At 40.5% G+C, this 14,861-nt stretch overlaps 2 protein-coding genes across 2 annotated transcripts; both read left to right on the plus strand.

Annotated features, from left to right (window-relative positions):
• Window positions 1-410: 410 nt before the first annotated feature.
• On the plus strand, window positions 411-1,148 carry LOC115742527 (protein NIM1-INTERACTING 3-like). The gene has a single exon (XM_030676869.2). The coding sequence runs from the start codon at window positions 508-510 to the stop codon at window positions 970-972; it is 465 nt and encodes a 154-aa protein (XP_030532729.2). The 5' UTR covers window positions 411-507; the 3' UTR covers window positions 973-1,148.
• Window positions 1,149-4,600: 3,452 nt separating this feature from the next.
• On the plus strand, window positions 4,601-5,342 carry LOC115732638 (iroquois-class homeodomain protein IRX-4). Its single transcript, XM_030663325.2, is given in 2 exon segments — window positions 4,601-4,919; window positions 4,922-5,342. Coding segments are annotated over 2 exon segments (462 nt in total). The 5' UTR covers window positions 4,601-4,726; the 3' UTR covers window positions 5,191-5,342.
• The last annotated feature ends 9,519 nt before the right edge of the window (window positions 5,343-14,861 follow it).

Here is a 14,861-nt window from a genome sequence, read left to right on the forward strand (position 1 = left end):
TGTCATTCTTTGAAACAAAAGGCAAAATGTCAGCATTTATTTGAAATAAGATTTACTTTAGGCACTTATTCAAGAAAACGAGACATTTTAGATCCTTATTTATAAAATTTCTCTTGTAATAGAGACATGGGATATGCTAGTTATGGTGGAATTATCCGTTGAATTTGAATGTATTCTAATTTAAGAATAAATCAAAATAAATCTTGTATCATAATTTTTTTTTAATTTTATTTTGTTTGTGCGTCTTAGGATTTCCTAAGACAGCTTTGATGTAAAGTACTGAGTGGGCCTTTGGTAAATTGCAAAGGAAAAAAGCAGACATGAAAATGATGGAGCATCTGTCACTGACAGGACGCAACATTATGTCACACACTTTTGGGACGGTGAGAAGAAGCATCCTCGAAGCAACCTCGAAAGCAAACGGGCACCGTTAGGCCAACACACTCTGTTTTTCCGCGTGCCTGTCGTGTATCATCGTTGCTCTTTCGTGTGCTTCCGAAGTCAATAATGGCCGAAACCGAAACCCCGGATCGTCCAGCGGGGATTCGCGGAAGCAGGAAGAGGAAGGCCACAGTCCCTCCCGACCGCGAAAGAGAAGAACGTTCAGTTGCCGACGACCGCGGCGGCGGGGGCGACGGCGACGACGATGAGGAGAAGAAGATGGAGGAGTTCTTTGCCCTACTCAGGAACTTTCGCGAGGCTCGCGATCGCTTGGCCCGCTCGAGGCCGTACTCAGCTGCGGGCGAAACCGGCCTCTCGGATGCTGATCATCACGAGGGGAGGAGGCGGAAGAAGGGCTCCGTTTCGGCTTGGGATCCGAGTTTCCAACGGGAAGACTTCATGGAAGAAGCCGCGCCTGTGGAGAAGGCCAGGGAAACCCTAGCTTTTGGCTCATCAGGATCAGCTGGACCTGCGGAGGGCGCTGAAAATAACGGAGAAGAAGGAGAATTAAATCTTAGGCTTTCCCTTTAATTGAATTGATAATTAATATGCGTTCCTCGCCTCTTTTTTTTTTTCTTTTTCCAACCTTTCTTGTTAATAATTATAATTTCTTATGCTCTGAAATTGTCATGTATGTTCTCTAAAAGTTATGTAAATTCCCAAGTTTGGTCTATTAAGTAATTTTCCAGTTGTTATGTAAATGTCCATCTTCTCCATTGGGCACCCATATTTGTGACTAACGTTTTTATACATAGCATAAATAGGTCACGAATTTCGTTTGACTCTTAAAAAGTCATATGCATTCACATACTAATAATAAAATTAACAGAGAGTTGACAGCCGAATATTACCTAACTGGTGAAGGTTCGAGGGGCAAAAGTGCATTACGCCCAAAATTCATTGGAGTTTTATGTAATTTCGCGCAGTTTAGTCACTTATGTCATACCACGCTTTTTCACTTTGATTTCATACCCATCGGAAAAAAAAAAGGGGAAATTTACCGATAAAGTCCAAAATTTATCGTAATTGTGCCAATTCAATCATAACTTCTTTTTTTGGCTAATTGAGTTTTAAAATTTTTGTAATTGTGCTAATTCAATCAATTTGACCGGCCGATGCCGACGCGGCAAGTTCTTTTATAATATTTTACAATATTTTTAAATTTTTTAATCTGCCTTTTGTTTTTCTTTCCTTTCTTTCTTTTATGGGTTGTACCCGCGGAAATCTCACCAACTGGCCAAATGGAATGAAGTGGCACAAATTGTAAAATATTTATAACTCAATTGCAAAAAAAAAAAAAAAAAGAACAGAGAGTTTATGATTAAATTAGCACACTTGTAATAGGTTTAGAATTTTTATGATAATTTTCTCGAAAAAAAAAAATACATAGAAGCATGTAATCGGGCATTCATGTAGCGTGAGGTAAAGGGTTCATTCGATATTCAAGGAGTATCTTTAAAAAGTGAAAAGCTCTCTCCTATCATAAAGACTAAATTTCTTGTCTATAGTCAAGAAAAAAAAAAAAAAACAAAACTTTATTGCATGTGATGTGGGTGAATCTAATACCCACTCACCTGCCGGTTCGTCGCTTTCGGGCATTTGGCGAGACGGCGAGTAACTTTTTCGAGGAAGTTTCGCGGGTTGTCGATATGAGCATTGGATTATTCTAATCTCGACAAGCAATACTATGTACATTCGATTTCCTGTCGAAAGTGACCTTCAATATTCCCTATCTAAGTCACAAAAGAAATTGGTACCAACTCTATGCAAAACTTTTGAAAAAAAAAAACATGCCTTTAAACAACAAAGAAAAATAATTTAAAAATATTATAAAAAAAGTCTCTCGTCATCGCTTGAAATAATTTAATACATTTTTCGAATAAGTCATTCTCCGCGAAACGAGTGGAACGTGAGTTACCCATGATTTCACTTCCTAGACCCGATTTGAGGACTTGGGGGTACCGTGGTAATTTATGGGGTAGGCACCGAAACTTAAAAGTGGTCTCTTTATATAGTTTAGAAAAATAGATACACATAGGTTTTTTTATTTTTATTTTTATGGAACTTATTGATAAAAATTTTTAGGTAGAAATCATCTTTTGAGTTCGCTTCATGATATGGAGAGATTCAGTGTCAGAGAAATGGAGAAGAAAAAGAAAAAGAAAGACACTATGATTTGGCCCTAAGCATGATCTTAAAAAAAAAGGCTTCATTTGAATTTTGGAATGTAAAATTTGAGGATATTCCCTAGAATGAAGGGAAGAAAAATATTTTCTCTCAACTTAGGAGGATGGCGGTGGAAAAGGTAAACTCCACGTCAACTTCGATTGGTTACCACTGGGTAGGCAGGTATAGCAGCCTCCCGCGCCTGTGACAAGTCATCGGAGTTTTAGCTCATGCATGGCTGGCCTATGTTTCACACGGTGCTTATTAACTAGCTTGCTGGCTACGTACCCGCGGTCAATAAGCACCGTGCACACGTGGCATATGAGCGGAAAAATGGAGAAGAAAAAGAAAAGGAAAGGCATTGTGATTTGGATTGTTCCAAAAGACAAAAGTAAATTCTCTAGGACACGGTTAAACTAATATAAGAATTCGTCGTGGGTTTTGAGAATAACCTGGTTATTTTGTGGGGGCTTAGAAACTATTATGTGGAATTACCGCATCCAAATTAAATACACCGTTCTCAATTAGGGCCACATACATAGGGTCAAGAAACCGATTTGCGAGGCCTGTAAGTAGCCAGGCCCCCCACGTTTGTGCCATATTATATATACGGAAGAAATGAGTTGAACCCTTGCACCCGTGATATTAGCGTCCTCACTTCCTTAATTCCTTTACTAGCAAAACCACATGTCTATTGGCGTATGATTACCTTCTCAAAATGCAAGAACGCAAGAACGGTTTCTTGATGCATCTTATGGACACAGAGCGCAATGCATCTCGATTATTAAATCCCGTGATTTTCATGCCGAACCGACCCGTATTTTCGCAAGTGCATCACGCCCGTGTGCATCCGGATCGCTTCAGAATTCCTTGGGCATCCGCTGCGAAAGGATTCCTCCCATGAATCACGAGGCTCGTGACTCATGCGTCCAGCTTTCCTGGTCATTTTTTTTTTTTTACCGTACTTGCTTTTATCTTTTTGTGTTTATTTTCGGTGAATAAAAATCCCAAGACGAAGAGGACGTAAAATGTAAGGCGGAAGACCACGAGTTGTTTTAGTCGTCTTGCCACGTCATCGTTTTGCTTTCGATTTTGCTTTTGGAACAAAGTTTTCGCCGTAGTGGCGACAAGTAGTGACGCGCCACCTGGTCCACGGGGTTGTTCAACCATCGCGACGAGACGACCGGGAGCCATCGCGTTCTCGGGCCCCACGTGAAATCGTCCCACCTCGCTGACGTCAGCCGTGCCCACGTCAGCGATACGTTGCGTCGCGAGGCCCCAGAATTCCGCAGCGCCTAGTCGTCGTGACGTTTGGACGCTGACGAAACCCCCGACGTCATACCGCGTCTTTCTCTTTCCCCAAATTACATAAAACCCCCTACGCTTTCAACCTAATCACGTGTTTCCTTTTTTTTTTTTTTTTCACTTCTAGCAAAAAAAAAAAAAAAAAATCTCTTCCATATGAAATAGCAAAAACACACGCAGCGCAAAGTGGCCGGAGGAGGTTTGCGCACCAACCGGGACGAGAACTCCCGTGCCACGATTGCAACCAAGCTCGGTGGTGATTTCGTCTCGCATCGATCCGCACAGAAAGTGACACGACCCAACACTCCGACTCATTGATTTCGAATCGGACATTACATTAATATTCGAGTTGAAATGAAATGATTTGAGTTCATGTTCGAAAACATTACCATGAATGCATTCCAAATCGGCTGCTTATGAGATGTCAATGGAGATTTTATACTTGTGGTTGTGATTTGTGCTCACATGGGGCTTAAAGACTTCACGGGATTGGAGTTTTAAATCCGGGTACAATGAGGTACAAAAATTGAAATTATCTTTTGCCAGATAGCGGCTCCATTCCCGGGTGGGTGTGAGACTCGAGGGCAATACCGTCATTTTAACCTTGCCATTCATCGTATAAATCCTTTGTGTTCAGGGCCAAAATTAAAGCGTAGAGATTTCGAATAGCAAGAGGAGGAAAAAAAAAAAAAAAGAGAGGAGAGAGATCCAATAAACAAAACAAAAAGCGCTTCACTTTCCTGCGAAATTCCTCCGTTTCGCAATCGTTTGTCGCAGATCTCTGTCTCTCCTCCGTTCTTCACAGCGACCCGAAATGCGGAGTGCGGAGTGCGAGAGCGACGTCGGAAAGCCCGAGGATCGCGGCGATCGCGGACGAGGCGAGGGCGAAGAGGAAGAAGGGGAGGAGGAGGTGGAGGAGGAGGAGAAGATCGAGCTGTTCTTCGCGATCCTCAGGAACTACAGGGACGCGCGGAACCGGAGGAGGATCGAGTTGATGGGGGAGCTGGAGCGGAGCGGGAGGCGGAGGAGTCGAGGCGGAAGAGGAGGAGGCTGGCGGAGCTGGACGGCGGGGATCGGTGCTCGAGCTGGGTCCCGAGGTTCGAGCCGGAGGATTTCAGCGCCGACGTCGAGTTCAGGACAAGGCCTCTCCCGCTCCCTCATCCTCATCCTCCTCCTCCTCCTCCTCCGCCTCCGGCGACTGTCATTTCGCCGGCGAAGGCGGTGAAGAGGGAGGGGAAGGTAAGGGACGATGGGTTGGAGCTCAAACTGACGATCTGATGGTGGATATCCTCGCCGGAGATTTCGTAGGATCTGTTTCTTCTGCGATCGCTCTTGTTTAGGAAAAAAAAAGGTGGGATGAATCTGATCAGCAATGCTCTTTCCCTTTTTTTCCCTGAAAATCCTGATCGCTTTGGTTTAATATTAACTGCAATCTCTCTCTCTCTCTCTCTTCTCTTCTATCTCTTCTCTTCTCTCCCTCTCCATCGTATCGTTCGATTGGTGATTTCGATGCGCGGATGAACGAACACGGAGCTTTAAAAATTCATGGAAGTGCGTCTGGCTTCTGAACCTTCTCGCAACCAGGAGAGGTCCGAAAATTCAGTTGAAGTCGCCAAGTTCGGTGAAAATTTGTTTTAGGGTGCTGAAGTTTTGGAATTCTTATATTTCAAACCCCCACTTTCTATTTTTTCTTTCGCACAGCATCCTTGTGGAGAGAAATGACTCCGTTTCTTATAGGCATACTAAAAATTAATCCGCTAATTATCATTATCGGGCCATTAGCACCTCCCAAAAAGTTGCATCTTCAGTAAGACGATTTGATAATCTCAAAAGAGAGAGAGAGAGAGAGAGAGAGAGAGAGAGAGAGAGGAGGATTACGAGAATGTTTTTAATTTCTTTCTGCACTGACGTTAGGATTATTGGGAGGTCAACGGAAGTCAAGTCTGGTTAAAGTAATTTAATCGAAATGAGATTGACTTTGGCAAACCCCCGTCAAATGACATAATAATGCGACTCAAGTCTAGATTAAGTCTTGGGTAGCGGTTTCGGGTGACCATCCTTAAAAGGTCACCCTAAAAATGTCAAATAGTCCGACAAAAAGTTAATTTAATATTTCCGATAATCTATCCTTCGTTTTCATTTTGCCGAATATATTGGAGTATCCCGTAAAATGCATAAAATTCGTGAACATGCACGCATTTTAATGGAGGCATTGGCCAGAACATTGACGAAATGTAGACTTGAGTAGTATCAGTTTGAAATTTTGGAGGTTAAATGTGTCGTCAGGAAATAAATTTCGCCAAGTGAGACAATACAACTTAAAGATTAGATGGTGATTTCACAGTCAGAAGGTTCAACGATTCGCTACGGGCATTGAATCGTGACGGAATGGAAGAGTGGAGTCTAGAAAGTTTTGACTCTAGTCGAGATTATAGAGATAGAGAGAGAGAGAGAGAGAGTCGAATGCAGAAGCATGGAGAAATGGCAAATGCGAGAGCCTAAGCTAGTCGTAGAGGGTTGGCAATGCGAGTACAAGTCCCTTTCGGCTGAGCTCCTATCGTCCCCAACAACAAATGCTTTAGAGGGAACGAGGAATCTGTCGCTTTTGAAGGCGAAGAAGGAGCGGGCAACAACGAAGCCCATTTCCATGTAAAAGTACGTGGTCGGGGCCCTTCGCTAGCTGCCCGGAACCGGTCGATATGATTCAAGGTGCGTTTATTTCACTCGAAACTTTATGATAGGGGATTTTTTTTTTTTCACGATTAGTTTTCGTTTGTTTGATGGTTTAGAGATAATGATTTCCTTCTTGTCAGAAGAAAAGCCGGTTTCCCACGATCTAATTTCATTATTTTCAGTCAATGAAAATCGTCTTGCGTGGATCTTATTAGTTCTTCGTTACCTAAATATTAGAAAGTCTGAAAGTAATTTTCCTGTCAAATGAACGGATCCTTAGGGCTCGAATGACAACCATTCTCTTTTCGAGCTCTATTTCTACTAAGAAATAGATATTTCCCGGACTAGTTTCTGAGCAGAGTCATGCGTTTAATAACTATGCAAAATTTTTTGTTCTTGGAACAGAAATTTGTTTTACAACTACACAAATTTTCTATTCTTGAAACAAAATTGATTGATAATAGTATAAAATTTACGGTTGTCAACTGCTGAGCCTCGGGCGGCGATCGATGGACGGTGAACGGAGACTAGCGGCGGGCGGATGGCGAACGGAGACCGGTGGAGGGGCCTTGGCCAGCGATCATCGGATGATGGTGACGAGCGGATGGAGACTATCGGATGGTGAACAAGAGTCAAGAACCGAAGACCGGTGGCGGGCGACTGGCGAACGAAGAATGGCGGGCCGGTAGATGGTGAATGACAAAAGGCAACCAATGGATGGCGAATGGCGAATGGGAGCCGAGGACCGGAAACCGACGACCGACGAACGGTGGCCAGCAAATGGCGAATGGTGCCGGGTGGCGGGCGATCGATGACCGGCGGGAGGGACTTGAGAGAGGGAGACCGCACGCGATAGAGAGGGAGTGAGCAATGAGAAGAACTCTTATTTTTATTCCAAACCTATTTCGAATCAAAAAATTTATCTTGAAAATAGAAAAATGAAATTGCGTTACCAAGCGGATTTATATTCCAAACATGTTCTCCGAAATAGAAAAATAAAAAATAAAGAAATAAAACTGTTGTCTTGCCCACACTTAGTCTCGAACGGGGACAGATGGCGGGTTTTAGGACAAAAACTTAGGTTAACAACGACTGGGATTCCGTGTTTTTCATGAATAAGTTTTCTCATTGAAGCCGACACGTTTTCACTCAAGAACTTTGCTTATAAAAGTCAAACGTGCTAACTTGGTACTTGGCTTAGTTGTGTAGGTATAGGGTGGACGCAAGGCCAGCATTATCTATTTTCGTGAAAGTTTGGTGAATGCGAGGGAAAAATAATTTTTTGGGCTAAATCCCACCGTACAAGGAATTATTTCATATATCAATTATATGGCCGATTATGTATAACTGAATAAATATATTATCAATTATACTATAGAGGTATATAAAAGGCCTTGAAGTTTTGGCGCGTGCGTGGGACGGGTGAATGTCGTCTTGAGTGATGGATGAGAGAAAAAGAGGATGGGAAAGAGAGTTCGGGGACGGATATTGATGGATGCCAATACAAAATCGATACGACATACACGAAGGGCGTAAAGGAGGCACCACCGGTTGACGATACAGATCGTGATTGACGAAGCTCCTCACCACGGTCTAAAGGCAATGCCACCAACCAAGGATAAATGTTGCGTTTGGTAATCGGGATAAAATTCAGGATAAAATAAAATTTATCCTATCATGTGTTTGCTGCCTAGCCGTGACATGATAAAGAGGGATATAACCGAGATAAAATTACCCTGTGGGGGAGGTGGAGTAAAGGTGGATGGGATTTTTACCAACTCTAATACATGAGTTATTTTTTTCGAATAACAATTTTCTCCAACTAATAAAAATAAATAGTAGTAGAATATTAATGATATTTCATTTATAATATAAAAAATTCAAAATAAAATAAAAATAAAAATAATTTCATTATTTATTTCCATTTTTATTTATGTACTCAACTTCATTTCTATCTTATAATATAATTTTTTAAATTATACCATATTTATATTTATTACATATTTTAGGTATTTTAGTAATTTTGGAATATTAGTATAATTTACTATTTAGTAAAATGTAATTAGAGAATGGTGGAAGGGGAAAAAAGAAATAAAAAAGGGAAAAAAAAAGAGAAGGAAAAAAAAAAAAAAATAAGCAATAAAAATGAAGTAGGTAAGAATGTCACGAGGGATTTTTACCATTTCCGTTTGTGCAATTTTTAGGTTCATTTACACCGATATGTGTCGATACCAAACAATAAACAAAATAGGTTGTGAAAATATCCGATATTGTTATTGTGAGTCACCAAACAATGGATAGGACATAACAAAATCCTTAGATTTCATATTCTATCGTATCCAATTTCATCTTATTTAGAAATCCCGATGACCAAACGCAGCTAAAGGGCTTTCGGGATAGCAAAACTCACCACCAAGGTCTAAAGATATCACTAGCCGAGGATAAAGGGTTTTTTGGCTCACCACCAAAGAGTAACTCACACTCCAAGGATAAAGAGACCAAAGAGTTATCCACTCTCTGAAGATATTCACTCAAATTAAGCAAACTCTTATATATATTCTCGTTCATCAAATAATCAAGTCCGCCTTACAATTGAGATTCCGCCTCTTTATATAAAGGACCTAATACATATGATATAGACTAACCATTAAAGACTCTACAACCACCCAACTAACAATGACTTGGGAACTAGAGAACCCGTTAAAGTCTTAGGAACCATAATATGTAATAAATCACCTAGCAACTAGTATTTTGACTCTCAAAACTTACAAAATAATTTAAGACACCTAAACTAAGACTAAAGACACTTAACTAGAAATAATCAAGACTCTACACAAAGACTCCAAATTCGTCCGTCGGCATTGATAGCAAATAACCATCTTGGGGAATCAGAAAATGACTAAGGAAATAGCTTGAAACAGTCGCCCTATTGATATGTGGTTGGTTTGCGTCGAAATCAATAACTTTCTTGGTGAATCGATACCTCAATCTGCAAGGAAGAATCGATAGCTCTCTGATATTATTTAACCCACCGTAATAAGTTATAGCCATAATCCGACTTGGCCCAAATGATCATAGACGTCATTGGACTTGTCTATGGGACCAAGTGGATACTTGTAGATGGAGCTACGTCGGAACTCAAGGATTGTTTCGATGAGTCGAATGCTCTTGCATCGAAATAACTTTGAGTTTTGATATCTTGAAAGTCTATCAACAACTCCTTTGTAGAATCAATATCTTCACCTAGGCTCCATTGAATCAAGTTATGCTCACAATTGGTCTTTTCATGCAAGAATAAGAATTGAGCCGGATCAATCGACGCGTTCCGAGTTATGCTTGAAAATCGATTGACTAGAGCCGATGCTTCTACATCAAGTTTCAAGCTTAACAAATCCTAAATAACTACCAAATAAAACAAAAGTTAGAAAACAAATAACAAAGCATACTATTATCCCTCAATAACAAATCTGCCACAGTTAACGTTCGGCGGCCGATCACCAAATTTAGTTACGAGCACAGGCTGAAATTGCTCACTTCATTTGCAATGGCTTGCGGTTGCATGTTTAGGTTTAATGTCCTTATCACCATCGCCGTACAGAGACACCGATAGCAAAATATCAAATGCCTATAAGGAAATCCCGAATCTACAGCTAGATCTAGTTCGGGAGAGTAAAACACCCCAAAACTTGACCTAAATCTAAACAGAAGAGGAGAGCGGCTTTATCTCGGAGAGGATGTGGAGTCAAGTTATGAGCATTCTTCTCGATGGCTGTCAACTAAACGAATGGCCGAATTGGTCTCCACGTTCAGCCAAAATCAGTTGCAGAAATTTATTCACATGCAAAAACTCCCAGAACGGATGAGGAGAGAAAAGAAAGACAAAGAGCTTCAAAAGAGGGAAGAGAGCGCGAGAGAGAGAGGGTCTCTCCCTTAGGGATGGCACTGCAGAAAGGCGGCGGCTTCAAGGGAAAAGAGAGGAAACCAAAACCCATCGTCCATCTACTTGAAAGAGCCTGAAATTTCAGACCAGTCCGATCCGCTGCATCTCTCTCCTGTCCGTGCACACACTGCCCCGCCATCGATCATCACGGCTGTTGCCCCCACCTTGGACCTCCACCACCACCTCCTCCGTCGTATCTGGCAATGGCTACCCTGCCACACAGCAGCTCTAGAGGATCCATCACATAGGCTCAACAAATCCTTTGCATAGGCTTCTCCCAACTCTACTAGCTACTGGGACTGAATGGATCTGCAGATCTGGTGTAGATAACATACAAAACTCAGAGAATGCTCGATTTGTTCTTTCAGTAACCTTCGCATGATTGGAAAGCACCCCATTAAGCAGGCCAGCGTTCCTTCCCTCCTCCGCATATGCTCATAAATGGAAGCCCCATTTAAACATAATAGCCCCTCCTTTTGAACATTCAAAACATCGAACTTGCACGCGCGACATCGACCGACGTAGCGCAGGTATGAATACGATTAGGCGAGTCGTTCGTTCACCCATCAAGAGAGGCTATGATAATTCGCCGGTTAATTCATTTCCCGATCACCGGTCACCGAGTTATCTCCTACTGAATTCCATCCACGAAACGTCAACGCGCAATTTTGTTCGTCTCTCTTTGCAAGGCTCCTCTTTTTGAGAAGCATTCCAATGCAAGACTGCAATAGAAATTGAACGGGCCCTTTTGTCCTTGTGTTCGGTGGGATCAAGATCCAGCAGGGACATGGCCTTGCCATTTGCAGCAATTTACAGTCCATTTACAATCACAAATAGCATGCATGATGGAGTGGTCTTCCTTAGACCCAACTCGGCCTGGTCTGGCCTCGTCTTGCCAAGGTCCGAAGAACGATTGTGGAAAGTAAGGGCCTACATGGTAACCATTCTCATTCTCCGATTCTCATCTCAGAACAGTAAAAAATGAGAATGCTGTTTGGTAACGTAAATAATTCTGATTCTGTTTCCAGAATCGGTTTTGGAGAATCAGAATCGGTTTTAGAGTAAAATACGTAAACAAAAAAAAGTTACTTCTGGAAAAAGAATGACTTTTAAAAATAGCAAACAGAATAAAGTCTCACATCTCTAACTTTTTCCTTGTAATTTTCTCGTCATTTTTTTCCCTCTACCTAATAAAAATAAAAAATATTTAAAAAAAAAAACAAAAAATTTAGAAAATCCTAAAAAATAGAAAAAGCTTAGATTATGCTAGTTTGACCTTATTTTCATAAAGTTGGGCCTAAATTTCATAAATTTCATAGATTTCACTCTCCTACAAAGAATATTGCAGAGGATGAGGGCATCCAACATGCATACTGGTAGCCGTGCGTCACAAGATGTTTCTATGTATTTAGAAAACGCAACATTTAAAGAACTTTAAACATCATGTATTAAAATTTGTATTTCATTCATGACATGCTAAAAAATAATGTATTTTAAATTATTTGAGTGTGCATTGAAAATTAGCCTTTAATTTAGGATGAAATTTTATAAATTAATTGCATAGTTATTTGACTTAAATGAAAAAATAGGGAAAGAATCATTTTTTTGAAACATAAATTTTGTGCGGTTATCAAACACGTTTCGATTCTCTAAAATTCATTCAAGAACGGAATCAAAAAATTCATTTGAACCGTAATCAATTTTTTTGGATCAGAATGAGAATCAGAGAATGAGAATGGTTACCATGCAGGCTATAAAGCTATTTAGTTATAGAGTTCAGCTCAATATGGTACGAGCCAGGCTTGCCCCGATCCGGACGTAGTACATATGAAGAATGACATCAACACCATCACTCGGAGGGATTCGTGGTATCAAGGCGGGTCACTCTCGGTGTCGTTCTTATTGAGTTTCATGCATAACTCTCACGTTAAAATGTCGCACGAGGTATGATTATTAGTTAATATACTCTCTAATTGGACATTCCCGTGCTCAAGATCGACCACACTCGAACAACATTCGCATCTTGGCACGATCTTAATCCGAAGGAGTTGGCGGTCTAATGGGATCGGAGTCCGATCCGTGCCCGTCGCCTTCTCCCAGATTTGTCAATACACGATTGTGTGGACGCACCTAGTCATCTGTGTGCCATACTTGGAGCTTGTTTATCATTGCAATTGTTTGGGAGAAATTACCAAAAAAGTTCTAAACCTACTGCAATTTTGGGTAATCTAGTACTAAACTTTTTAATTTTGCCTATTCAATCTTAAACCTCACTTTTTTCCAATTGAAGCTATCCGGCCAATTTTGGCAGGATATTATTAACGTGGATGCTAGCCGTTCACGCGCCACGGCCGACGCTGAAGTTGACAATTTTCATTAGATTTTCATAATTTTTGTTAATTTTTATGAATTTTTTTCCTTTTCCTTACTTTCTTTTTTGTTTTTGGAATTATGACCGACAACTCTTGCGGGTGCTGGGCGAGGGCGTCACGACACTCATTGTGGCTAGCCGAAGGCTTGGCAGCACTCACTAGCCAAAGCAAGGGCGCGTGAGCCCTCTCCCAATGGCCCCATGAGAGTCACGACACCCTCACCCAGAGCTGACGACTCTCACCGGCTCTCACTCCAAAAAACAATATAAAGTAAGGAAAATGAAAGAAAAAATAATAATAAAAAAGATGTAAAAATTCAAAAAATTATTAAAAGATTATTAAAAAAGATACAGATTAGCACCACCCGTGCCACGTAGTCTAGATCCATATTAGTAATTTTTGACCAAAATTAGCTAAAGAAACTCAATTGACAGAATGTGAAAAATGTTTATAACATTTTTCGTAATTTTTCTCATTTGTTTGTGGTAAGTTCTTGCAATCGCCGAGTAGAAAGGTTAGGACATAATACTTCTCAACAAAGATTTCAGCAAAGATTTAGAGAAATGTATAATGCGGAGTACGGAACGCATCGTCAGTGCATCACGTGAACAAAGCAGAGCGGACAGTGTGGATTTGGGATCTTCCGGAGGCACAATTTAAGAGCAAAACGTCACGGGCTTCGTCTGGTGGGAATGAAGACAATGCATGATGGACCAACTGTATCGATCGCATTATCATCTTCCCCACTGAAGTTTGAAATTGCTCGTGCCCTCTTAGAAAGTGGTACGTAGTAGGTGGTTCCCATGAGGCTTGGAATGATCTCAACTCGGGGACCTCCTGCTTCGATTCAGTGATAAAGATTTTGTAGATCGCTGCCGACTGTTTTACAAACTTAATCTGTTTGATGGAGACGTGATTTAATATTTAAGACATCCGACAGCTTTGTTGTTATCCCCATTGACTTTGATTAGTACCATCAAACTCTAAAAATTTGCAATTTTCAGGATTTGCTAGATTCTGTTTAGTCAATGATTATTCTCGTAATTCTCGGGTTACAATTCTAGTCTAGGGGGAACGAAGACGATATATGGACCATTTGTACCGATCAACTCATTATCTTCACCACTAAAGTTGAAATTGCTCTTGCCCTCTAGAAAATGGTTCGTAGTAGGTGGTTCTTATGATTTGAATTAAAGCCATCATGCTATGATATTATGTACAAATTATGTGATTCACTGTCAAAAGTTCTAAAAACTTAAATTATTAAACGAATGCGTTGTTTTCTATTTAAGTCTTTTAACGGTTTCATTTTTGTCCCCCATTCACGATGATTAGTACTGTCAAACTTTTATATTTGCAATTTTTTTTTTTGGAATTTGCCAAATTTCTTTTTATCGATGATTTTCGCAATAAATCTCGGCTTGGAGGTCTAGTTATAGTAGGAGACAATTGTCAAAAATAAAAAATCTAAACCTATTATATGTATATCAATTCAGTTTTAAACCTTTTAATTTGGCCGATTTAGTCCTAAATATTTTGTCAATTTAGTCCTTCAGTCATTTTTGGTTGGAAACTACCGACGTTGATGTCGCTTGTTTTACGTGACACGGTCGCTGGTGACGTGGACAATTTTGAAGAATTTTCTAAATTTTTATATATTTATTTTTTTAATTTTTTCCCACCATGGCAGCGAGAGTCGTCGGGGGCATTGCCGGCCTTTTGTGGAAATAAAAGAAAATAAATAAATAAAAATATAAAAATTACATAAAAATTATCCACATCAACGCTGGCCATACCAAGTAAGATAACCGGCTTTCGCAATGGCAATTCCCGAAAGGACTGCATTTGCAAATTGTCGAGAGGCAGTTTAGAACTGAATTAATAGTCGTGCATAGATTTCAGACTGTTTCAGCAATTTTCGCTGCGAATTATTTAGAGACTCTCGAGCCATAAAAATGTTTGGT

Source organism: Rhodamnia argentea, chromosome 7 (genome assembly GCF_020921035.1).
Source record: "Rhodamnia argentea isolate NSW1041297 chromosome 7, ASM2092103v1, whole genome shotgun sequence".
NCBI lineage: Eukaryota > Viridiplantae > Streptophyta > Magnoliopsida > Myrtales > Myrtaceae > Rhodamnia > Rhodamnia argentea.